This window comes from Betta splendens, chromosome 16, assembly GCF_900634795.4.
Source record: "Betta splendens chromosome 16, fBetSpl5.4, whole genome shotgun sequence".
NCBI classification, from domain to species: domain Eukaryota; kingdom Metazoa; phylum Chordata; class Actinopteri; order Anabantiformes; family Osphronemidae; genus Betta; species Betta splendens.
In genome coordinates, this window is record NC_040896.2 from 11005452 (window position 1) to 11032602 (window position 27151).

At 41.4% G+C, this 27151-nt stretch overlaps 3 protein-coding genes across 4 annotated transcripts; 1 reads left to right on the forward strand and 2 right to left on the reverse strand.

The window, feature by feature from the left end:
* Positions 1-773: 773 nt before the first annotated feature.
* LOC114843074 (hemicentin-1-like) lies at positions 774-18272 on the reverse strand. Its single transcript, XM_055503223.1, has 24 exons — positions 18134-18272; positions 17503-17832; positions 17061-17339; positions 16681-16947; positions 16128-16406; positions 15741-16004; positions 14948-15062; positions 14603-14649; positions 14480-14520; positions 13941-14157; positions 9598-9906; positions 8671-8952; positions 8325-8588; positions 8047-8244; positions 5036-5338; positions 3867-4148; positions 3512-3781; positions 3122-3391; positions 2789-3040; positions 2443-2703; positions 2115-2366; positions 1731-2009; positions 1258-1521; positions 774-1092 (listed from the first exon to the last, which is right to left on the reverse strand). The coding sequence occupies exons 1-24, from the start codon at positions 18177-18179 to the stop codon at positions 1001-1003; spliced, it is 5463 nt and encodes a 1820-aa protein (XP_055359198.1). The 5' UTR covers positions 18180-18272; the 3' UTR covers positions 774-1000.
* A 628-nt stretch (positions 18273-18900) lies between these two features.
* LOC114843075 (carcinoembryonic antigen-related cell adhesion molecule 6-like) lies at positions 18901-24266 on the forward strand. Its single transcript, XM_029129296.3, has 8 exons — positions 18901-18946; positions 19426-19764; positions 19917-20195; positions 20512-20766; positions 20983-21082; positions 21206-21270; positions 21348-21414; positions 21497-24266. The coding sequence occupies exons 1-7, from the start codon at positions 18901-18903 to the stop codon at positions 21398-21400; spliced, it is 1137 nt and encodes a 378-aa protein (XP_028985129.1). The 3' UTR covers positions 21401-21414; positions 21497-24266.
* LOC114843076 (mas-related G-protein coupled receptor member B3-like) lies at positions 24251-27108 on the reverse strand. Of its 2 annotated transcripts, XM_055503273.1 has the most exons (4): positions 25714-27108; positions 25324-25517; positions 25012-25193; positions 24251-24931 (listed from the first exon to the last, which is right to left on the reverse strand). In XM_055503273.1, exons 2-4 carry the CDS (start codon positions 25501-25503, stop codon positions 24391-24393), a joined length of 903 nt encoding a protein of 300 aa, XP_055359248.1. In that variant the 5' UTR covers positions 25504-25517; positions 25714-27108; the 3' UTR covers positions 24251-24390. The 2 variants fall into 2 exon arrangements, with proteins under 2 accessions (XP_055359248.1, XP_055359249.1); XM_055503274.1 differs by having other exon boundaries at positions 25324-27108.
* Positions 27109-27151: the final 43 nt, after the last annotated feature.

Here is a 27151-nt window from a genome sequence, read left to right on the forward strand (position 1 = left end):
TTATATATTGATCTAATTGCCTTCAAGCCTCTACAGCTGAAAATCAACTGGCAACCGAAAATGCACGCAGGAGACAACACAATGAACTGTGCTCCTGTAAAGGTAAAATGTGTGCTATCGAGGGGATACAGTAAAAATACATTTCATCAGTAGCTCCTTAGATTAAATGTAATCAGATCATCAGTATTGACAAAGTGGACTACTGTAATTCAGTTCTTCCTATTTTCAGTAGGTGCAGGAATAGAAAAAGGAACAACAATCGCAGATTGTCCTTGTCTGAAGCGCGTCAGACACAAACATGGGAAGAGACGTGAGTTCGTCCCAGTTAGGATATTTATGAGAGAGGGGGAAAGATGTGATGGATTCATAGACTGATAGGTTTTCATAGGCATTGATATACATTTTAACATATCTTTCTGTGGATTTAAAATAATCTGTTCTTATTCCTTAAGGTAAAAGAATCTGCCAGAAGCCTAAAAATAAGAATCTGAAGATGTGCAGAGTGGACGGGGACTATGTTGCCAGCCCCCCAATATGAACAACACTAAGAGCCTTTTCTATACTCTCTGTATCGTCCTGCATATCAATGTTTCAGAAGGTCATATTCAGTATACTTTCCATTTCCTTCTTCACATTCACATGATTGATTGATATTATTGATTCACATGCACAAGTGTTTATAACATGTTATAGATTAAACTGTACAATGTATTGTAACTGCCTTCGGCAGCAACTTTTTGTATACTCTTTAATAAAGCCTTAACATACAAGAATTGTATCAAATTTTTATTGATCATAAATAAAAAGTTATCAGAGCACAGTAAAACAAACAGTCTCTTAACAGTTTTAATGGAATCAAAATCGAGTAAAGAACTGGACTTTGCTCTAAACAGACAGACCCCAAAATCAAATATTGCAGATTTAATATCAATTGTGTTTTAACTGTCATTGGGAATATACCTTGTCTTTTAAAGTTGCATTTATTTTAAATGTTGAGGGTTCAGCAGCTGAAGAGCATAAGGAGAGACAAAGCACACGCAAGCATTGACGTCAGACCACCCAGGGTTGGCATGTGGAGGGCAGGGGCGTGACCTGAGGTTATAAAACAGGAGGAAAACACAAACACAAGGACTTAGGTCGTGCAATGCTAGTTTTCATACTCTATGTTTTTAATGAAATTATTCCACTTGGGTCTCACTGGGTCGTGTGTTCTACAGTATGTAAAGGTACAGTAAGACGACTGCAGTGCCTACTCACCAGTGACAGTAAAGCCTTTCGTTCGGTACATTGTGATGTTGGTCACAGGGTTCCTCGCCGCACATGTGTAGTTTCCCTCGGCCTTGAGTGTTGCTATGAAGGTGAACACAGGACCCGTCTGGCTGACCACCGCTGAGTTGGACAGATCACTAAAGTACCACTGGAAGTCACAGTTGGGCACAGAACTAGCAGAGCATGTCAGGGACACGCTGGAGTGCAGTGCAGCGGAGCCTGGGCCCGTGATGGACATGCTCAATGGGCCGTCTGCAAACACAAGCTGCATTAATAATATAAATGAAATGACCTTTGGAGGCTTTTACAAAATTCATTAGTTTAGATTAGTCATCAGCTTAGTTAGTACATAACCCACTAAATTAGAAATATTCAGTTTTTTAAATAAGAAAAATAATTCTACAACTAAACCTCAGATGTTAACACTTGTGAGTGTCTCCACTGGGTCCTGCCATACTCACAGTTAACCAGGAGGGGGTAGGGGTGGCTCCACTGTGCAGTCAGGTTCATGACAGCGACACACCAGTAAACCCCGTCGTCATACGTGGTCACTGGGCTGAAGTAGAGCGTGTTGTTGTCGCTGTGATAGCTCGTGTTGCTGGCGGAGGTGTTCAGGTTGAGGGTCTGGTTGTCCTTCACCCAGTAGATCCAGTCAAAGGGCCCAGCAACGTCACAGATCAGACTGAAGTTACTAGAGTTTACTGGAACCATGTTGGTTTTGATCACCACTGTTAAATTGCCTGATGTGGAAAACAATTAAGAATTGATTGCATCAGGAATTTAATTCATGAAGAATGCTATGTGTATTAAACAGTCCAAGTCAATGCAGTAGTGCCTTCCCATACCAGTGACTGTGAGCATGACTCTGCTTGTGCTGCTAAGACCGGTCACATTGTTGAAGGCCATGCAGGTGTAGTATCCGCTCATGTTCAAAGACAACTGCTCGATCACTAACACCGAATCGTTGGCCAGCAGGGTGTCATTGAACCACCAGCTGATCTGACTGGGAGGCTCCGAGGCGGCAGAACAGTTGAAGATGGCGGACTGTCCGACTTTAGCCACCGCCGGCCCCTCAACGAGCGGAGGTTCAGGTCCGACTGCAATAGCAAAGGACACAGAGGGCTTTAACAGGCGGCGCGTGATGGCGGTGGAGGTCCCCACGGTAACACTCACAGTCTACGAGGAGCATGTACGGATGGCTGGTCAGGTTTTCACCAGCGTTCACGACAACACACTGGTAACGTCCTGTGTCGTTTCGCGCCACTGGTTGGAAGTACAAGGTGTTGTTCGCCAACACATGCGTGGCGTTGTCTCCAGACAGGTGCTGTCCATCCATCATCCACTGAACATTGGCAGCAGGTCCGCTCACGCTGCACGTTAGCATGTACGGATGACCCGCTATGGCAGGCTGGACCGGGGCCTTCACTCGTACGGCTTTTATTGGGTGTGAAAAGCAGAAATCCACGTCACACCTGAGCCTCCTGTCATTCATGTTACAGAGACAGTGTCCGCGTCTTACCTACTACAGTAACCATCTTGTGGGCTGTACTGTTCAGGCCCGTGACGTTATTGTGAGCCACGCAGGTGTAAATCCCAGTCATGTTGGTCGTGAGAGGAGGCGTGACATACGCAGATGTGTGGGCCACCAGAGAACCGTTAAAGAACCACGCGTAGGTGCTGGGAGGGTACGATGATGCAGAGCAGGTGAGGGTGATGTTGTCTCCTGCGAGTGCTGTGTTTGGACCCATGATGGTCGGCACCTCTGGTCCGTCTGAGAAGAACAAGGCGTTCAGGTTAATTTATGGATGAAGCTACGTCCTCATATTTAAGGCTGAGTGAACAGAAGACTTACAGTTGACTTTGACTGCAAAGGGCCTGCTGGTCACGTTGCTCACAGCGTTAGTAGCCTGGCACTCATAAAGGCCGTTATCTGATTGTAGCACTGGGTTGAAAGTCAGTGTATTGTTGGACACGATCGTGGTGTTGCTCTGAGAGATTAGCTGACCGTTCCTCCACCACTGGAAGCTTTCAACAGGCCCGGTCACGTTACAGTAAAGACTGAACGACTTATCAACGATCGCTGGTTCTTTGTCGGGAAACAAATTAATTGCTGTGAGCGGATCTGTAGGAGGAGAAACGAGCCATGAGTGTTTGTCGCTGCAGGATCTAAACGAGCAGCTCGACTGTTTGGCAAATGCATAACGAGAACGCGTCTCTATAAAATACGAAGCTGCGTACGTACCCATAACGGAGATCCTCACACTGGCGCTGCTGTACCTCAGTGTGACTGAGTTGTAAAAGAGGCATTTGTAGTTTGCGGAGTTGGTCCTGGTCACGTCCTGCAGCTGAAGCTGAGGCACAGACGCATTCAGGGGCACGTCATTGATCATCCACATGATCCTGGCTGAAGGCTTGGACTCTGCTGAGCATGTCAGCGTGATGTTAGACCCTGTTCTGTAGATGTGGTTTAGTGCCAGGGGCTCGGTCCTCATCTCTGCGTTACTTGGGCCATCTAGTGATACAGAACCCGGAAAAACGTATTGGTTTGCTTTGAAAGCATAAAAACACATGCAGAGGCTGATATTTCAAAGACGTACAGCTAATGTTGAGGAGAACACGAGGGCTGACTGCAGAGCCGACGCCGTTGGACACGTTGCAGGTGAACGGCCCCTCGTCGTAGCGCGTCACGTTGGCGATGGTGAGGGTGGCGTTTGCGTCGCTCAGGCGGACGTTCCCGGCGGCTGTGACCTCAGCGCTGCCGTTCAGCCAGACGTACGACGGCAGCGAGCCGTTGGAGATGGAGCACGTGAGAACAGCCGTGTCGTTGAACTCCACCAGGCTGGTGGCTCTGGACTCCAGGGCCACATTGGAGATGGGCACTGCAGAGAGAGATGTTCCCTCTTAATGCGGTTCTGATCTATGCAAACACCAGCGTGCTCTGAGCTACAGCCGTGGGTGGAAATGCTCCACATTCAGCTGAGGTCGCATTCAGAAACCAAAGTGTAACCTTGCTACAAAGTCTAAACTGGTGTCTTTCTGACGGTCTGTCCACAACTGAACACTAAGCTTGGCACAGATATTTACACAATGCGTAGGTTTAACATATAATATCTGGATCTACTTCTCTTATTTTTAATGTTCAAAACTGTCACTGTCAGACGTATGACATCATCAGATGAGGCTTGCTAAAACAAAAGCTGTTCAATTTATTATCTTGGAAACATTTTATCTATATTTGCAGAAATATAAGTGAAAGGGACAAATGCAAATCCTGTGCTCATTATTAAACCTGTAAAGCCCAAACCATTATATAATTGACAGAAATTTCTAATGCATCCTAACTGGACCCTTTATAGGTCATTCTGAACAACGACAACAAAAAAATCAAATATCAATTTAGGTATATGAGTTTCAATTAGTTTCAAGTTGTATCACTGTATGATATGATACATCAGGTCACAATGCTAAAAAAAATTGTCCCTGAAAAGCCCCATGGTTAATTTTTTGCGGCCCCCTGGTGTAATATATATGCATTGCAAGTATTTTATTGTATACGTTGGGCCTTTCAAAAAAAAAATGACACTGATACCGTAGAAGGCTCAACAACTCATATCATATATAATACGTTTGACATTATAGGGTTGAGATTATTATTATAACCTTTACTAAAATAAAAAACTAAATGTCCTGTGGCTACTGAGTGTAGCAGTGTATAAGCTCGATTTAACTGGCAAACACACAGTAGAAAGCGTAAAGCCGTCCTTACCTTGGACAGACAGAGTCAGCTGAGCACTGAACGAATTAATCGCATTTAACGTGTACACTCCGGAGTCGCTCACGGTTACAGAGCTGATGGTCAGTGAAGAAGAGTTTGAGTTGTACGTTACTCTTGAAATCCACTTGTCAGTTATGACGCTGGCTCCTGACGCTATGAAAACAATTATATCATTGTTGAACAGCCATGCGCCTTGGGAAACAGTTCTGGTGCTGAATAGTGTGATGTTGCTGCCCACAGAGACGGGGTTCACATTCGTGAAGATCACTGGATTAGTCTGGCTGCACTCAAGACCTAGATATTGAGAAATAAGTGATAATACGCTCAAAAAAAGTCATCATAATCTGTCAAGAAATATTTTTATGAGCTGAGTTCAAACTTACCTTTCTGACAGATGACTGTGGTCAGAAGTAGAACAAATACCCTTGAAGACGCCATTCAACTCTAAGTTTGACCTGCTGAGTGGAAAATTTGATTCTGCCACTACTGTTTGGCCACAACCACCTTTCTGGTCAGCAAATATTAGCTCTGCATCACTGCAGCCTTCTATTGTCTTGATTTAAATGCTTACGAGCCTCAGCAACGCATCTACACACCCTGTCCTGACCACTCCTTGTTTTGCCCTGGTCCATGCTGTGAGCTTTTACTGGTACTCGCCAAGGAGTGTCCATTTACTGTAAATCCCAAAGGAGTCAATAGGTGCCTATTAAATTATTTCTTCAGTATATTACAAGCAAAATCACATTTTTGGAACCCAAAATTGAAGTAAATGCTACTGAGTAGTGCTTGTAATATATTATACATTTATTTACTGTATATAGCTCTTTCAAGCTACAGTATGACGTCAGGACGAAAACTGGATTGACATATTTAAAATCAAACTTTTAAATATAGCTACATAATAACAGTTCTAAGAATATACTAATTTAGAGTCAGTCCTTTCACTGGAATATTTTCTTTTTTCTATGGACAGTGTGTGCTACTCATGCCTACACAGTTGTGTTTGTCAGTCCTGAAATATTTGCAATAAAACCTCTAAAAGCATCAAACTTGCTTTGTTCCAATTTTAGTATAATAAATACAGGTGTGCAGTCCACTTACACATAGAATTGTCAAACAACATGCCAAATAAAGACATTTTCTTTTTCTGTCATCTCATTACTGAGTTGCAGTTTCTACAGTATTGCTTAAAAGGTTTTATGCATCTTATCAGACAGAAGGTTTTGTTTGATTAAGGAACATGGTACAGCATACACTGTTAGAGGTTGCCATCAGCACAGTAATACTAATGTATTTTGTAACCCTTTAATAATTCTTACAAAACAGTATTCTATTACATAGACATTTTTAATGTAACTGAGTTTCTTTTTTTTTTAAATCAAGGTCTATGGGCCTACAGTAAATAGCCACTTTATTTACAGTAATTACACAGTAAAAGTAGTGATGCATCACAATTAGAATGTTGCCTTCACTGACGTCATCTCACACCGGCTCTGTCTGCCACACTAATTAATACTGTACAGGAAAACTTACTTGTTTACTAAGCAATAATATCTAATCTCATTCTTGTGTTACTGGAACTTGCTACTGTAATTGTATAAAACATGTATTTCAGTGACTTGAATAATAGAAATCAAAACCCACATCGCAGCCCAAATATAGTACTATAGTACTGTACATTTCAAAACTTCCTGAGCCAAAACCAGTTGGTTTACTGGTGGGCAGATACATATCACCAGCTTACGACCAGGTAGAAAACAACTGATACTGAGGGATCCACTGATCTGAATCGAGGAAGAACGAGGACTGTAAAGGAAAGTGCTGACAGACACAGAGATGGCGCCGTCTGAGCCAAACCCACAACACCAGCAGCTTATAATAATAGGAAATCTTTGATAGAGGTGCTGTACTCTGAATAAGCCTGGCTTATGTCTGTGACTCTCCCCACCGGTCTTCATTGTGTTGTACAGTAAAAGACTTACATACAACAAAATCCTAAAAACAACAATTTTTTTAGGAGCAAATACTTTTTCTGTAAAACAAAAGGCCTATTTCTACAAATACTGTTCACAAGTCTGTCTAAATCTGTGTTAGTGTTAGTAAAATATGCAATTACTGGATTAAGCTTTTAAAAAAATGTAACTTTAGTGTTTTAGACAAAGGTTTTGCAAACAATGTTTAATGTGTTATAAATACCAAAATTAAATATGGACAATAAAACCATGCAAATGATTGATTTCCATATCTGAATGTTTACGTTTAATCTAAATATCAGATTAGGCTTTGTTTCATTGAAATGAAACTTTTTCATTAACCGAAAACGAAACCTACTGTATGCTGTCATAACTTAATGAGCCACCTACTGTATGAAGCTCATTTATCAAGACATGGAGCCAACCATTACAAATGTCAACAGACGACTATGCGTTAAAGAACCCAGAGGCTGAAAATGGCACAGAAATAGGCAGATAAAGTTTAGTTTTATAATGAAATTCTATATACTGTATAGAAAGTAAGCTGTTATATGGTGTATTTAGCTTTTCTTTAGAAGAGTGAACTGATGTGGGTAGAAGGATCAGCATCAGTGCTCTGTGTGTTTACCCAACAATCAAATGAAACCAAAGGCAGAGCACAATAATGGACCCGTCATCTCCACTGACATGTGACAAAGAGTTTGGCATTTCATTTGAATTGAAATTTAATTAAAAGATTAAGAATTTTTTCATTGGCTTTATATTTAAATCACATGCAAGATTTTTTTGTTGAGATACATATTTCTTGCCTGGATTAAAAAAAAATATATATAGTGCTTATTAGATTTGGTTACAGTACACACACACCCACACACACACACACACGCACACACACACGCACACACACACGCACGCACACACACACACACACACACACACACACACACACACACACACACACACACACACACACACACACACACACACACACATTTATTTTATGATGTTAAGAATTAACAAACCAGCTGCATCTGTAGAAAGACAAGCAGAAACTTAAGTTAATGTATGTTTGTATGTAGTTGCATTCTAATGTAAGTGTATTTATGAAGAATATTGTTAATAACTGGTTATTATACAACATGCCTGGCAATGACAGCAGTAATCCACCCCATAACAGCAGAGGAAGGAGCCACACATTGGCTGACAGCTCTTTTGCTCCTGAGGAGTCTATAGAAACAAAACAAAGATGGGATGGAAAGTTGAAGAAGGTGATTTATAGCAGAATCATCATTATGACCTTTACTCACTTATTGTGATTTGTGTCGTGATGGAGGTGTTTATAAAAGTAATATTGTTAAAGGCAACACAGGAGTATGGACCGCTTTGATTTTCAGAGACGTTGTAGAGATTCAACATGGAACCTGTGCTATTCAGAGTCTGTCCTTTGAAAAGCCACTGAAGATGAGCCGGGGGACTAGACTGTGCTGAACAGAGCACAGTCAGGTTGGATCCAACCAAAACAGAAGTTGGGTTCTGCCCGTTAACGGTAAGAGCCATGTTATCTGGACCATCTGAAAAAAAAAGTCACACAGAGGAAACAAATTAGAGTTTGATCAGTTCAGCTGGATACAGTACGTGCAGCAATTTACTCACAGAGGATGGTCAGGTTCACTGCGTTGCTGCTTTGGTTACTGACTGCATTGGATGCATAGCACGCGTACGGTCCCTGGTCGTAGCGCGTCACGTTCACTATCTGAAGAGTGGAGTTTCCGTTAGTGAACTGAGCTCTGGCACTTGCTGCAACTTTGGAGCTGCCGTTTAGCCAAAGTAGAGAAGGGCATGACCCAGAAGAGACAGAGCAAGTCATAAGTGTTGAACCGCTGAACTCCATCAGGCTGGTTTGATTTGTTGTTAGAGTCACATTAGAAATGGGCTCTGTGGAGGTAGAAGAGATAAGACAAAAGAGTAAGTAATACATTTTAAAGTCCTCATGTGCATATAAAAATAACATAACATATAAAAATTAAACAGGATGGGAACCAGAACACGTCCGTGCGGAACACCGCACAGCGTAAGAGACATGATACCTACTGTAACAGTAACAAGAGACATTCTGTGCGAGAGGTGGAGTAATAACCACAGCAAGGTGGAGTTGGAGCGATGCTGTTCTATCCTACATACTGTAGGTCATACTGTCTGAAGTCTGTCAAAGAGGATACTGTGTCCAGAAACAGGATCTAGGATTTTTCAGGTTTTAAGAAACCACATTATCCGCCGTCAAACCTCAAAGAGTTGACAGCAGCTGACAATACTGTTAATGTTGTCAACAATAGTTTACTGTTACATTAACTGCTGAAGACGAAACAGACATTTGTGGTATACCTAATCATATTGGTAAATGTTTCAGATACAGATAAGAAAAGAATTCCATAAGTTAGGATCTGTGTAACAGGACAAACTGCACCTTTAACTGTAAAACTGACATTAATGACTGTTTCAAGCTGCTATGTACTCATTTTATGTAGAGTTTGTGATGACTGAGCCATTGAAATCCTTCGGCAGCCTTTTGTTTAGCCTCACCCAGAACAGTGACTGAAGTGTTGGCGCTCAGCTGAGGGTCGCTGCACTGTAGGATGTAGACTCCAGAGTCGGCTGCGATGACGGGGTTCAGAGTGAGAGCCCCCGTGAAGATGTTGACCGACGCTCTGCCGCTATAATTGGCGAATGATGCCTGCTGCTCCCCAACCCAGGTGATGATGAGGGACCCCCCCACCGCCCAGCTTCCAATATTCAGGGCCGTGGGAGGACTCAGGGACAGAGTCAGTGTGCCTCCGGCTACAGCTGGATTGATGGAGGTCTGGATCTCCACGCCACCGGAGGTCAGAACCACTGAAGAAAACAGTGTTTATCAGTTACTAGAACATAAGAAAACAACAAAAATAAACCTCATTTTGCCATGATCGACAGCTACAGAACCTTGCATTAAAGCCAGCAGGGTAACTGCCCAATGTCCTTCTCTTTTCTTCTCCATGTCTCATCAGTGGTCTGTGAATGTTTTCACCATTTCTGTTTTTATTACAGGTTCCATGGGTTGTCCTGCCCCCAACGTTCTGTTTACCCTCTTGGGCGAAGTTTTGTAAAATGCGAGTCAGTAAAATGATAAATTGTGACAGAAGGTATGTGGGGGAGCGAGGGCTGTGAGTGTGTGGGGGCAGGGTTTATTTAATGGAGTATTGGTTTATTTGGTTTTTGACATCTCTGTTAAAAACTCTATAATTGCTTGTTGGCTTCTTCGGAAATTCAGCTAAAATATGGCTTTAAAATATGATGATGATCAGCATTTGCTCAATCTATGGAATATGGAATAGTTTTACATCCTCCACAGTCAAATAGTTTCAATGAATATTTAATGAACAGAATTAAGTTATGCTACATGTCTTTTCTTTCTGCTTAAACATGTTTATATACTGTTGGTTCCTATTTGTCGGCTTATCTGAACCTAAAGTGCTAATCTCTTAGATAGGATTTACATTGTGAGATGTTTTGTTTTTGTTCAAAAAGTATCTGTGAACGCACCTGAGCACAGTTTCTGTACTCAGTGATCAAAACATTATATAGCCTGTACATATGCTGTAACATTCATGTTTTGCAGTCAATATAAACACCCTGTTGTACAAATTTACTGAAGCCAAAGCGACCTTTTGCGATAATCTACTTCTCAATAAGGCAATAAGAGCATGTCAGGTTTCAACATCGAGAAATGCTCTTTTGTGATGTCAGCCAGACATTATAGGTTTCACAATAGCACTCTGTAAATACCATTATTTGAGCAGTGGTGGTGCAAAAGTCAATATGTGCACACACCTGTTATGTACCTGACATTAGTCAAGACTGATGACCAGACTGGGTCCATGTAGAACATCAATATGAGCATGAGCAACAATGAAGAAATGAAACCTACTTCCATTCAGTTTATTGGCTTGTTTTCAGGCTACTTCATTCTGGTGCTTACTGTATTTGTACATTGAAACTTGCTGATGCTGTTTTTTTACACAACCTGTCCACTGTAAATGTCCTAGTCAGATTTTTCAGTAGCCTTTAAAAATACTAATAATGTTACTTGACTATAGTCACATTTTAAACAATGTGCATAATTATATACATAATAATGTATTTACAGTAAATAAGTGGTGGGGAGCAGCTGAACTGCATGTAAATTGTATGAATCATCAGTTATCTCTGAGCAGCAGCCAGTTCCTTAAATCTGACGACACCTATGGCATAAAAAACAATCAGTTCTGCTGTTAAATAGCAAACAGCTTTGGTTTTGTTTCCCTATTTTAACTTAACCACAAGGGTAAAATGTGCATCTCTGCACAAACAGACAAAAAACACAGAGTTAGGAAATAGCATGTAGATTGGGATAATTATTTAAAATGATAAACAAATTAGATATCATAGCTTTTGTGTTTAATGTCTGCTTGTGTTTGGTGATTACTGAAACATGTAAACCTTGACATACAAGGGGGATTTTTATGAATCAGGGAATGTGTAGTTCAGCCTCTTGCTGTATCTTACTCTGCCATGTCCTCCTCCCTCACATCCATTACCCTCTGCTTCAGCCTGTGACAGCTCTATAGCAGTCGAGCTGCCTGTGCGTTCTCTGTACCCGAGTACTGTCCCTTCACTCCTCTCATGCTAAATCCTGTCCCTTCACCTTTGCCTCCTGCCTTAGTCTAACAGAGCGGCTCTACGCTCATCTAAACCTCCCTGTGTTGTTCCAGTTCTTCCACCACCAAATATTTCTGTTTGCACAAACCACTGACCAAATGCAACTACTGTTTAAAGTGCAGCCCAAAATGGGGCATTCCCAGTTTAACCCCAAACGTGCAACTGCTTCCTGTGCACTGTCAGGAAAAAGCCTGTAATAACAGTCCCCTCACGCAAGGCAACCGTGCAAACCCCAACAAGGCCCTCTGCCTCCCCCGTGTGTTTGCTGTGAGTGGTTCCCTCTCCTGTTTGCTTCAGAGCTTTTACACGGAACAATGAAGACAGGAGACGAATGGCAAATGTAAATTTGGCAGCAAAGGAACAAGGAGGCACATGACAACAACAGGACGACAGGTGTGAAACGCTGGCAAGAACTGAGGGGAGACTAGGGAGACTAGGGGGAAAATTCAGTGCCATCATGACCAGGGACATGATGCTGAAATGATCAGGAATATACGGTACGTGATGGTCAATATTCAAGGCTGTAATTCAGGGCAGGAACTTCATCACAGTACAAAGGGTATTTATTTGTAGATTATTAAGATTATAAACATTATTTAATGACATGCTGTGATAAGAAAATGTCATAGAAACAACCTTAGTGATATCAACAAGGTCAGTTTCATCAAGGCAACACTGGAACCACTAGGTGTCACAGGCTCACGTGTCATAGTTTCACTGATCCTTAAGTAAAATATGATGATAAAAATGATTTTATTAGAAAATAGTGTGAAAACAGTGAGAGGCGCCATAACAGCAAAATGTTATGAGATTGTAATTTTATTGCTGTAATGACTTTTGTATCCATCAAATATGCAAACTACTTTTGTCTTTTCGTCAAACTACCCTAACGTCCGACTGAACATGTGGTTCACATATTGGTTGAAATTACTCTTTCAATGTTCACTACATTCTTAAAATGTATCATAACCTAAAATTATATATTAATAAACAAATATTAATTTAAGAAATCTAAAATTTGGAAATAAGAGATACTTTCACCGACTTTTGTTAGTTTGGTAAAATGAACTAGTTAAACAATCATGACTTGATCATGAATCATGACTTTAATTTATACCCATTTACTGCAAAAGAACCTGGTGTAAAACCTCCCCTTCCATGTAACAGTGTGAAGGCGTCAAGTGGAATGTGATCTTTGATCTCAGTAATGTGTAACTAGTGGGGGAAGGAGGATACAAACAGAATACTCAAACTAGAAGCAGATCATTTTCATGTAAAGGTGATCATCAACATCTGAACCCGAAAGTCTAACTTCCACGTCCAACAGCGTGTTCTGTTTTATGAACTTTATTTTATTAAAAAGGTAAACGATCTCATGCAGTACATATATTGTAATATTCACACATATAAAAACTGACTGTACGCATTAAATGCAAATATGGCATGAATGTACACAGAATGTGCGTAGACATATAAACTATATAAAGCCACTTCCCACTGACAATGGGTGGAGCCAACACGGATGAAGCCTCTTATCATCTTATCTGCACTGCACTGACGTTTACAATAAGTCTGTCTTGAACTAGCTCAGTGTTTCTTTGTTATATCTCAACATACAACAAGACTTACAATAAAGCATTTACAACACTACTGGAAGTACTTTGGCTATAAACCAGTGATTTGTTTATGATGTTAGCGGAATATCACATAAATGTTTGTTTAGAATTTGGCTCCAATTTTTTTTTGTTAACAATATTAAAAAAGTCAAAATATATCATTAACAGATAAATACATCTCTCATTTCTTTAGTGTGTTTGGTTAAATTAATAAATGAAAATGAATCTATGATAGATGAACTGCAAGCTGATGGAAGTGTTAACAAGTATTACAGACCAGTGTCACTATGCTTCAGTACACAACTAACTTCATTGACTGTAGACAAAACATGCTAAAACAGAAGAGGGGAAGAAGAGGGAACGTCCATGTGTGTGTGGAGTCGACAGTATCCAGGAGAAAATGAAACATTAATCACTTGACCTCATTCACAGCAAGGATCATAAAATGAGGTTAATGATTGTCCAAGCCCTGTTCCACATAAAGGCAAGCCATAATATTTTATCCAGTCAGACCAGCATGGGAGGTGCAGGTTGATCTGGCCTCTGGTCTGACCAGCTGATCACAATCAGATTATTAGTTCCTATGTACCTGAGCACCATGTGCACCATTAGCTCCAGACTGAGGAGCTCTGCCTCTCATTCGGTCCATGTGGGCATCATAGGTCGGGGGAGAGGACGGCCCACGAGGCCTGTACGCGTTAATCTCAGCATACTGAGTTGGGTTGTCCTCCTGTCCCATCTGGACAGTCCCACCGTTTTTGTTCTGGAAGCTGATGTGAGCGTAGTGCAGCTCCTGTACAGACGTGGAGCAACGGGTCAAATGTGAACTAAAGGTCTGTGTGGGTTTGAAAACGAGAACTTGAGACACAAAGCTGCATGACTTAGCCTTCCTGTGTGCAACAGAACATGTTGGTCAATACTGTATGTTGATGGTAAATGAGTCTAAGGTGAGGGAGTCAAACCAATGACCTGAATCACTGAGAATGTTACAGCTGCAACTGATGACATTATTTTTAATAATTGTAATTGTGTTTGGCCTATAAATGTGTAAACATTATGTATATTTATATAGAATATTAATGGTGGTGCATGATGTAGAGCACAGAGACGTCTACCTGGTTCTGTGGGGATGTTGTGTTGTCCTGACCTTCACCTCCTTCAACATATGTACAGATACAGAACTTAGAATAATAAACCATCATAGCAAATATTAAACACACAGCTGTAGCAGGACTCACCCGTCCTAGTGGCAGCATCTCTGTTAGAAGATATTTTTTTCTGTTTTCTGTTTAAAGCAATAATGAGTCATTATGTTGATCAGAAGTGAAATGTTGTTATTTCAAATGTTTACATTTAAAATATTTTGAAACATCAATAATCATGAACATAAACTCATTCATGTATACTAACATGTTTCAAATAAAAATCAAATTTTAATTTAAAGTCTTAATTAAAGCAAAATCTTTTCCTAATTGTAATTTACTTGAAAGAAAACTTTATGATTAATTGATGATGTTTTACTGTACAGAGATGAGGCCTCAGTCAAAACTACTCTACAGTAGACTAAATAACAATTCACTTACGGTTTAAGCCAAAGGAAATAAACTAGAAGAACCACAACCACAACCACAACAACCACAGCGATCACTATTCCAGCGATGCAACCACCTGAACAACCACCGGTTGAAGGTTGATGTTCTGTTCAAAGACAACAAAGAACAGAAACATGAAATCAACAACAACATGTCCTCAAATGTCATTTGTCGTTAAACACATTCACTGCTTTAGTTTTATTGTATCAGCATAAGCTGAGTTTTGTCTTCACGCTTCATTTAGATTTGCTCTTTAGTTCAGCTCTATCAGCCAGAGAGCAGATACTCACCTGTGTTCATGTGCAACCTGCTTGAACAAAGGACTGACTCTACTTTACTGTACTCAAGTTTCACCTGATAGTCAGGAAGAAAAGCGTTGCTCTGTTTGCTTTGTGTCCCTTTGCCAGCTCCAGGCTCGTTCCTCTTTTCTGAAGGGGTTAGTTTGAAGATAGATTTCACTTTTTGTTATATTGCGACCTAGCCTTTTTACATGTTGATATAGACGTCCAGGCCTACACCATATCATCTCCATGGCTGAAGCCACACCAGGGTCCCAACATGCCAACCCCAAAGCATCTTCAGTGTCCTCCTCATCTTTAGGTCACTAGTCCCCTACAGAGGTCCAGCCTTTGATGCCAGTGGCTTTTTGTCGCCTGTCTTCCAGTGATCCAACCTCCTTGGTCATCTACCCAGAGATTCTAGTACCTGGAACCACGACTAGTTCCTCTAATGATCAACATTTTTATATCATCCAATGTTGTTTACAGTTTGTGGAGTAACTCACCCAGAACAATAACAGCTGAAGGTAGAGACATTTGATATCTCAGAGTCTTGGTGTTAAAGGCCTGACAGCTGTAGTCTCCACTCTGACTCGTCTGAATGTTGGTCAGTGTGAGTTCTGGTCCAGTATCAGGCAGCTGGGTTCTGTTCAGAAACCATGTAAACTGGGCAGCAGGACTGGAGTCAGCTGAGCAGGACAGGTCCACGTTAGACCCTGTCACATATTTCTGTTCTGGTGGGGGCTTTAAATTTATATTGTCTGGGCCAACTGGGTGATATGTGAAGGGCAAAAACAACATCACCACACAAGAGGGTTAGTGCCATAGATGTCAGTCAGGTTCTTCTTCTTTAGCCAGAATTCAGTGAAGATGCAGGAAGTACTGTAACTCACAGCTGATGGAGAGTTTCACTAGCTCACTGGTTCCACTGCTGACAGCATTGGACACTCCGCAGCTGAACGGTCCCTGGTCGTAGCGGCTCACATTGACTATAGTGATCGTACGGTTCAGATTCAGTAGCTGAACTCTGTCAGTGGCTGTAACCACAGAGCTGCGGTTCAGCCAGAGGAAGGAGAGCGAGGACCCAGAGGAGGAGCAGGACAGACTGACGGAGCTGTTGAACTCCACCAAGTCTGTCCCACTGACGGTTACTGTTATACTGGAGACTGGAACTGAAGGTGGAAATATGGTGGTTCATCAGCACGTGGTGCAAAAAGTGCTATGTCGACATGAAAAAATATTAAAACTAATAATAATTATATCTCTGTTATAAAATACAGAAACTTCAATTTTATAGCTGTATGATGTATCTGATGCCCTGTCTCTTACTTATGAGACCAACCCTACTTTCCAAGGCCATTTATTGTGATTTTGATCTTTGTTATTTTTAATTTATTTAAATTTCTAATCTCACAATAACTCAAGTAAAATGCATAAAATGCTCACCCTGTACAATAAGAGCTGAGGGTTGAGATGTCTGATATCTCAGAGTCTTGGTGTTAAAGGCCTGACAGCTGTAGTCTCCACTCTGACTCGTCTGAATGTTGGTCAGTGTGAGTTCTGGTCCAGTATCAGGCAGCTGGGTTCTGTTCAGAAACCATGTGAACTGGGCAGCAGGACTGGAGTCAGCTGAGCAGGACAGGTTCACGTTGGACCCTGTCACATAGTTCTCTTGTGGTGGGAGCTTCTTTAAATTTACATCGTCTGGGCCGACTGGGTGATATGTGAAGGGCAAAAACAACATCACACAACAGAGTTAGTGTCATGGATGTCAGTCAGGACTCTTCTTCTGCCGGAATTCGGTACAGATGCAGGAGGTAACTCACAGCTGATGGAGAGGTTTACTGCCTTGCTGGTTCCACTGCTGACAGCATTGGACACGTTGCAGTTGAACGGTCCCTGGTCGTAGCGGCTCACACTGACTATAGTGAGATTTCTTCCTCCATCAGTGAGCTGAACTCTGTCAGTGGCTGTAACCACAGTGCTGCGGTTCAGCCAGAGGAAGGAGAGCGAGGACCCAGAGGAGGAGCAGGACAGACTGACGGAGCTGTTGAACTCCACCAAGTCTGTTCTACTGACGGTTACTTCTACACTGGAGACTGGTACTGAGGGAAAACACAGAGATTCAATACAGCAAAGCAAAGGTAAAAAAGAGTGAAACAATACCAGAGATTTCACATCTAAACATGCAAATACCTCATAATAATACTGTGACATTATTGTTTCAGTTCTGCATCAAGTCGTGCAACGTGTGAAGTGTTTACTCACCAAGTACGTTCAGTCTAGTTTGTCCTGTGATCTGTGGTCCAGTTAGTACAGCGGTAACTTGGTATTGTCCACTGTCAGTAAGAGCCAGATTTCTGAGCTCCAGAGATCCAGTAGAACTAAAGAAAGTGATCCTGCCTACGTACTGTGGTGCAGTGTAGTTTGATACACTGGTTATTATATTAGTTACATTACCATTGTTATTGGTAAAGTCCCAAGCCACAGTTAAAGGTGGTTTTTCTGATGGAGATACAGATGTGATGAACGTCACTGTTCCTCCAACAGCTTTAGTCTGTACATCATCTGGTAAGAGACCAGTTCCACTCGTTAAACCTGAAGGAGACAGTTACAGTTGTGAGTAGGACTGAAATCCGATCACAGCAGCTCAGCATTGTCACCATCATCATTGTTTTGATGTCCGTTTTGTACAGAAACAAACACTGAAACTCTGCATCTGGGTCATTCTGAGCAGCTTTGATTCAATTACTTGCCGATCATGTTGTATACGGCGTAAGGAGTAACTACTGTACAAACCTGACTCTTCTTCACGTTTTTAAACAGTGTAGCTATTTTAGGGTCACAAATGTAGTGATAGAATAATTTGAAGTAACTTTTCTTCATCTAAGTTTTTTACCTGTAAAAGTCACAGCGATAAACCAAAGTGAGCGGAAGACGTCCATTGTACAGATGCCGATGTTCAGTAAAGCTCAGGTGCCGATTGTCTTTGCAGCGAATGTGAACTTCCTGCAGATGAGAACCTGCTGCTGTTGTGTCACTGTTGCGTTGTAAATGATTTACACAAGAGGTCGCACCACAGAAGCTACAGAGCTGCACCGCCCTCTGCCGTTCGCTTCTGTGTGGAGCAACTGGAGCTGAGCCTGTGGCAGGACACTGAGGCCTCAGCACTGAGGCGATGGACACAGACTCTGCCTGGTGGTTTGAAGAGAGTCCACACTCTGAAGGCACCAGACGCCCCCCCAAAACCCAGAGTATGGTTTATTATATTAAAAGACACTGCTGTTAAAAAAACTGTTAAAGCCGTGACTGGACCTGTGTAAATCAATTACTAGAAAAATCAAGAGCCCAGAAGCAAACAAAATGAAGTTGTACTGTAGCTTGTGTATTTTGTGTTCCTCGTGGGATAAATATTAAAATGTGAGCATATAATAACTATTAGCTGTCTACTATTTAAAAAGTTCTCGTGTTTGTACGTTGTTAATGATTACCAGAGATTTACTGCAGTTCCAGTACAGCAGTAAGTGTTAGAAGTAGGACGTTCCTGGACACAGGCTACTTCCTGCTACTGAGTGAAGGCAGTAAAGCAGTGTTTGTTTAGTAAAAACAGCAAAGGGGAGAAGAAGCCTGCAAGTCCAGTCGTTCTGTTGATGACACTCAGGTGAAATGAAAACAGCTGCGAGGAGCCTCATCATCCTGGGCGTGATCTCAGGTGAGCACATTCTGTTGTTTATAAAAGTATAATACAGCATGAAAGTAACATCAGGTATTTACATTGCAATATGTCAGGTTGATGGTAAATTTAGATTAATTTATTTAATAAATAATATTATTGGTTTTGACATAATATTATAATATTATAATATTATTCTGACATATTTCAAAATAGTTCCCAGATAATTTGCATTTTAGGACATTGTATAGACAGAAAACACTCATTGGCCATTTTATTATGTGTTGTAAACTTGTGCAGTCTAATTTTATCTAATACAGCAACTCACTCCTGTTACAGAGTCCTAATATAGCAAATATAATGTAGTGTCACTATGTTTACATGCACAAAATGAACCAAATTCATACCATTATAATTAGCATATAGAACATTACCACATAACTTTATTCTTGCATTTCTTCCTGCTGATGATGAGGTGATCTGATTTCATTCCTACCCACTCCTGTATCTGTCTCCAGGTTTAACCAGTGGAGCTGATATCTTACCAGATGAAGTCTTGACTGCAACTGTTGGAGGGACCGTGACGTTCATCACATCTGTATCTCCACCAGTAACACCATTTGTATCTGTGGCTTGGGATTTTGTCAATACTAATAATGTAAAAGTAAATATAATAACATCCACTGAATCAAACAACACCGCACCAGAGTACGAAGGCAGGATCACTCTCTTGAGATCTAATGGATCTCTGGAGCTCAGGAATCTGACTCTTAATGACAGTGGACAATACATAGTAAGCATTATACCAGATGAGCAACAACAACAGACCACAGGACAAACTACACTTAACGTACTTGGTGAGTAAACACTTCACATGTTGGATGATCTGAGACAATAAGGTCACAGTATTTTTATGAGGTATTTGCAGGTTCAGGTGTGAACTATCTAGTATTGTTTTACTCCTCTGTACCTTTGCTTTGCTGTATTGAATCTCTGTGTGTTCCCTCAGTTCCAGTCTCCAGTGTAACAGTAACCATCAGCGGCACAGACTTGGTGGAGTTCAACAGCTTTGTCAGTCTGTCCTGCTCCTCCTCTGGGTCCTCGCTCTCCTTCCTCTGGCTGAACGGCAGCTCTGTGGTTACAGCCACTGACAGAGTTCAGCTACTGAATCTGAACCGTACGATCACTATAGTCAGTGTGAGCCGCTACGACCAGGGACCGTTCAGCTGCAGAGTGTCCAATGCTGTCAGCAGTGGAACCAGTGAGCCAGTGAAACTCTCCATCAGTTGTGAGTCACTTTAGTAAATGCTGGACATTCTCAGATGTTTGTCTGTCAATACTGTATATACAAAATATAACATTGTGTGATAAAAAGTCATTACACTTGAATTAATGTGAAAAAAAATTTGTAATTAAAAAAGTTTGATTTCTAAAGTAACATCATTCTGGATGATATTGAAATTGGCAGGTGATGTGGAAACAGGTGAATGTAGTATTGGTTTATGAACTTTACTTTTGGAGAATTAAAACATGTTTACTGTAGCTACTCAGTGTCAACTCATTTTACAGTTTTAATAACCCAATAAAATAATTATGTTTCATAGATGGAGCAGATAACGTTGGAATCTCAGGTCCAGGGAAGTTAGAGGTGGAACAGACCTTAGTTTTATTCTGCTCTGCTGAGTCCAGTCCACCTGCTGATTACACCTGGACAGTGAATGGGAAAGAGATGCTGAACCATTCTGCTGTGTTCATTAAACATGTGACCCAGTGCTCTGACAGTGGTACATACGTCTGCCAAGCCAGGAACCAGCTGACAGGGAGAACATCACTGGGAGAACATAGTGTCTCAGTTCAAGGTAAAGCGGCAGCAGACGCTCAGACACTGCACGAGTCAACAAGGTTAAACTAAACTACTGTAGTGTCACTTAATGGACATGAAGTCAGACTTTTTCTGAATAATCATATAAAGTCTGATAGATGTTATTTTGCAATTCTTCATTATGGTCATAATTTTAAATGTAAATGTAATGTCTGGGTTGTTACTTACTCTCTCCTTTCATGTCATTGTGAAGCGTGTGGACTTTCACCTGGAGCCATTGCAGGAATAGTTATTGCATGTGTCCTGGTTTTTGGAGGAGTTTTAGCTGGAGGACTTTATTTTTGGAAAAACAAGTAAGTAACAGCCTTGAGGTTAGTTCTTATGTTTCCATTAACCCGTCTATGAGTTTCAGGACTGCTGCTAACATTTCTTCTTGTCTGTGGTTAACACTATAAGCCTCTTGCTCTGATTTACAGTAGTTCAATGTCGCCTCGTTTCGGTAGAAGCAACACCAGTGCTCAACCACAGACCTGTAAAACAGGTTGGTATTGATCAGATTCAACCATTTAAATCTCAAGAAATCCTGCATCTACTGTAACAAAGCTCTGTTTGACACAGGACAAGAGGAGGTGTATGAGAACGACTCAGTGATTTATGAAAACACCATTTAACGCCGTCAGTCTTGGTGAGTTCTCCACTAGTTAAACATTAACAACTGCTTCTCACTTTTTATGTGGAAGTCATTTCACTTAATTTATATATGACAGATGGTGATACCGACGGCTCTGGAAGCGCCACTGTCATCTAGAAACCCCGACCTTATAATACAAGCTATTGTAAACAGACCTGTAAAGAAGCGTTATTACAGCATCTTTTTTTAGAAAAAATCCAGGTATTTACAGATGCCTGCAGCATTTTTCACTGTACACTGTGATTCCTCAGTTGTAATGTATTATTCATGCTTTCCTCTATGAAATGGTGGTCATGTGTGTGATACTGTCACTTCACCTTTGACCCTTGTTTGCTTCATTTTTCTTTGTTATTCATATTTTAACACTGTTTGAACAATATTTTAACATTTACCTGCAACAAACAGTGAATACAAGTAAATGCTAATAAACAACTAAGCGTATGTCCATTAGATGCCATGATAAGAATCAGAAAAAGCTTCATTGCCAGGTCCTGTAGAAAGCATTGCACTTTACAGTTGGCACAGTTCAATAGACTGACAGCGATGAGGAAGAAGCTGTTTTTGTGGAGTGAGGTCCTAGTCCTGATGGACTGGAGGGGAAGGGCTGGATGGGTTCACGTGCTGGGTGAAAGGGGTCGGTTACAGTCCTGGCTGCAGGTTGTTACTGTAGCACGACGATTGAGTCTGTCTACTGCATATTGTGCTCCAGGATTTGACAATTGAATGTGTAGAACATATATATGTAAAAACTCTGGACAAAAGGGTTGCGTAAATTCTGTGACTCCGGTCATTTCATGTTCAACACTACTCTTTTGCTGTAGATGCTGCTGCACAATGAGCAACAAGGATTTAATGAGCAGCATCCTTGATGTGTAACTGATGTAAATGTAAATGCAACTGTGGTAGCTAGATTTCCTTCTGAACCATTAAAAAGTAAATAGAGAGTTTCCAAACATGTTTTGTCAAACTGGATTTTTTGGGCCTAAACTTCCAGCGCCAGTTACAGTAGTTACATACAGTAGCCTTAAATATATTGTATCTACATAAAGAGTTTAAGCCCATACTGTACTTCAGAATCTCCAAACTATGTCTGCCTTAAATTAACATTTAAGTAAACTTAGAGGTCAATGGGCCATGCCATTTTTACCCCAACAGAAATAGGACAACACATACACAAAGCAGTTACAGGTAGTTATATACTGTACAGCAGTGCAAGCACAGGCAATCTCTCCACACTGCCTGTCTCTCTCTCTCCTGATACTACAAAATGCCCACACAGATAATTGTGTGGGCAAAAGCTCTTACCTTACTGTCAGGTAAAGGCAGTCCACGCAGGGGTCAATTGAGAAGGCAGAGTCCAAAACAGTACCGACAGGGAGCAGGCAAGACAAGGTCCAGGTCCAAGGTCAAAAACAAGGTCCAGAACTGGTACACAGCGGGACTTACTTGGCATGAATGCTGGGATACAAGCTAACAATCTGACAGGACTGAGGTGAATATTAGAGACTAAATACTATGACTGATTACTCAACGGCAACAGATAAAAAAGTCATACAGTATTCCTGGGAAAGTAAAGCAGAAACTAACAGAACAGAACAGAACCCGGAAATGGTGCAAAATAAAACAGGAAATGGGAAAAATGAAGAGCAATGACACAGAACCATGACACCTGGAGTCTATTCCAGACATTCCTTTGACAATGATTCTGCCAAAGTACAAAGGTTATGGAACAGTCACTGCACACACATCCAGTCTCTGTCATAGCCACTGTGACAATTATGAATGAATTGGTTGTAGATTCTGCAGCAGCTGCTTCTTCGGTGAGTGAGTGAAAATGGATCCGGATTCATGCGAATATGTACCGAGGGCTGGTGTGTGACATGAATGAACCTTTGTTTTGGCTCCACACAGCTGCGCTGCCACGCTGGTACAGAAACACATCAGTGTGTGTGATTGGGGAGGGGTTTGCAGCGCAGTGTTTCCCACAGAGAGGAGAACTGGGTCCAGAAGTACTGTAGACTTGGTGAGTTATTACAATCTGGCATCAGTTCACTGTCATTGACCTGGACTGCTTTTGAGGCAGGTATAAAGACACAACACATGTAAAAAAAAATAAGGTTTTTATTTAGAAATAGAATTTGTTCAACAGTCTGAGGACTAAAAATGAAATCAATTCAATTCGATACGACAGAACGTCCTCTCTTCCTCGCAGGCTCCATGTGTCACAATCACACAATCTTCTGTTGCTTTTGTTGTTCCTCCTAATTCCTTCCTAATTTGATACACCTGTTTAGTTTTGTATTTAAGTCCTGCTTGTGTTTCCTTTCGTTGCTGGTGTGTCAAGCCATACAGTAGGTACATCCGTTACTGTGAGTGTTATACGGAGGGGATTCATTCATGACGTGGAGTTTGTGTTGTCACTAATGTCCTTTCTCCCGTCTGGTGTTAAGGTTTGTACCTTGTGGTGTCGTTCATGTTTCGTTTCATGAGCCTGTAGTGTAAAGAGCTGGTAATTTAGTTCAGTTATTTTATATTTATTTATTTTTTATTTGTTATTGGGTTTTCCTGCTAAGCAGTGATTTTTTGTTCTAACCTTATGTTTAGAGCTTTAGTGCGGCCGAGCAGTGAGTGTTTGTGTTGAACATTTAATAAATTAACTGTTAATTTCAGTTCTGAGTTGCGTCGTTGCATTTGGGTCCTACCTGCATTTGAATTGTTTTTTATACAGTACATGCTCCGGAACTCCAGCCTTTCTCTAAATCATTGTGGGCTTCACTCACTGAAACACATTTTTTGATGATGATCTACTTTGGACACAGATTAATTGTAATTTTATTAGTCCTTCACACAAAAACAGAATGTCTCCACACACACATACGGATATTTAAAATTTTATGGGATATTTGTTATCAAATTCTACACAACTGACAAAAGATGAAAACTACAACCTGAGAATGTTTCATTGTCTGATTACGAACTTGTGACTGTCTCACCATCATTCAAACCACTGAACGACTGACGAGTACTTCTGTTTTTTCTGCAACAACAGAGACAGAACCGAACCTGGTTCACAGCCCCTTTTCTGAGGAAGATGTACAGAAACAAGTCAGCAACAGGATTGAGTTCATTAAAAAAATAAGCAACAAAATACACCCCAAAATTTTTAGGATGTACCAGGGAAAAAATGATGAAAGGCAGGAACAGCAGTGTGTAAATCAGCAGCACCAGAACCAGAAGTCCAACAATTCTACGCTTTTCCTCAGCACGAACACTGATGGAGGCAGACAAAGCTCTAAAGGTCCCAACCAGGAAGAACACGAGCAGAGGAAACGGGAGGAGGAGGAAGACGCCAGAAATGGTAAGGAACAAACCATACCAATCGTTTGAGAATGCGACTAAGTGCAAGATTAAGAAGAACAACGCCAGAACCCAGACCACAGCGCAGAGCAGCAGCGACATCTTGACCGTTCGTCTATTTCGGTACCACAGCGGCCAGACGATGAGCAAATACCTGTAACACAGACCCACAGCAGACGATGGCACCACCAGCATCCAGTGATGAAATGATGGACACACGGGAAGTTACAGTACCTTTCCAGAGCGATGCACACCATGAAGCCCACACTGGCCACCAGAGCAAAGTCGAACATGAAGTCACCAAAAGTTATAGTTCTTTCAACTTTTGTCTGCAAAATGATCATGGCACAGAGCTGAATGACGTCAGAAACCAGGAGGTTGATGACGTAGATCGGAGCACCTTTGTCTTTCTTCACCTGCAGATTTAATGTGGTTTTTCTTGCATTAACTGGACCAGTGTCACCATTTACTGGACTTAAAGGTCTTTGACATTAAACTTAGCAACTGTCACCACGAGAAAGTGAATCAGTGATGTAACGAACAAACCATGGAGGAAACAGCAAAGATGGCGACGGGCATCAGGACGAGGCCGATGGTGACGTTCAACCATCTTGAAACCGTCTGTATTTTCACATGCATGTAACGCTCATATATGCTCGCAGGTTCTGTTTCATTATAAAACCCATCGATGTTGTAGTCATCACTCTCAATTTCGCTCTGATTCATTCTTCACTGAGAAACTGGAAAAGAACAGAGTTGAATAAAGTGTCAGTAAAGTTCTAGTAGAACTGTTCATTTGACCAGCGGTTCAGAGCCGACACCAGGAATGCACCAGGATCAAAGCCAGTCAGACTCTGAACGTCTGGCTGATGGTTCACGTCATGGCCCCTGATGAACCAGGAGCTGGAACACACAGATGTGAAGCGGGAACGTTACCTTGGAACGACGCAGGGCGACCTGTGATGCTGTGTCCAGCTGCTGCCTTATGATCTCTGCGTGACAGCAGCCTGTGTCTATCTGCATCAGATAGATGTGTGAGATCTAAGAGAGGCAGGCGTGAACACACTGCTGCCTGCTCCGTCCCACAGTCACTGACGTCAGGAACACGGCTTCAAGCTGCTGTACTGAGTCGGAGCCTAGAATCCCTCTAACGGTGCTGTGCAGGGGTCTCAGTGTCCAGCAGCCTCACAGTCGCCTTCACTGCATCTGGACTCACAGCAAAATGCAGCTGTGTCGCCGATGTTAGTCTGGTTGGAGCATGAGGAGCATCAGAGCCGACAGCAGCGGCTCTGTGACGTCAGGCATCAAACCTGTGACCTACAGGTCCAGTAGAACCCAGGTCCAGTCCTCCCTGACTGAGGAGGCCTCGTCCTCCTAGACAGATGTGGTCAATCGAACGTGGACCGACTCAGTAAAACAAGGACCAGTTTTTTAAGAGTTACTGTGTGTGCGCTTCAGAATGTGAATGTTCTTCCTGTGTGACTATTCTACACTTTAACCACTGCAAAGACACGATAATGTGTTATGGGCCAAGGAGGGACGTTGTTTTTATAATAGTGCTAAAGTGATATCTGTGCAATTCACTTTTCATTTGCAAAATTTTTTCTACATCTGCTTCATAAATTAGTGAGCAGCAAAGCCTTGGTGCACAATAAGGATGAGCACTGAAGCCGAGTGAGTTGAATACAGAATGAAGCTGGTGCAGATCACTGAAGCCTCGGCTGCAGACGATGTTCATCAGTCACAACTTTATCAGATGTTCTGCTGAGACACAGGAAACTCGCTGCAGGCAGATAAACATTGGTTCAGTAAATATCAGAATCAGCTTTAAACACTTAATGATGATTATTTGTATGACCAAAATGTCTGCAGCTAGATTCAGTTCAAATGTCTGCACATCACTGTAAAATGATTTGAAGACAGTAAAATGTGTAAAAATTACAATAGAACACAGTAAAATGTGTAAAAATTACAATAGAGCACAATGTAAAATGAAATATCTTAGGCATGGACCTATAGATCAGTCAATGCTTATGACAAAACTCATCTGTAACGTTGGCTGTGTGAGAGATGAGCCGCAGTGATAGAAGATAACGCTTATAACTAACCAACCTACACTGAAAAAAAGGAAGCAATGCATCTGTAGGATTTAAATGAGCATCTTGTGTGAATTTTAATCAAATGTTTTGTGTTTTAAAGAAAAACGTAATAGTATTGTGTGGACTCTAAGCCATGTGCAGAGAAAGTACATAAACACATTTGTTTCATCTTGGCTTAACACAAGTCTCTGAATTTGGAGTGAAGTGAATCAATCAAGTTATATCGTCACGAATTTTCTCGCGATATGTAGCGAATTTCGCGCTATTAATTGAAG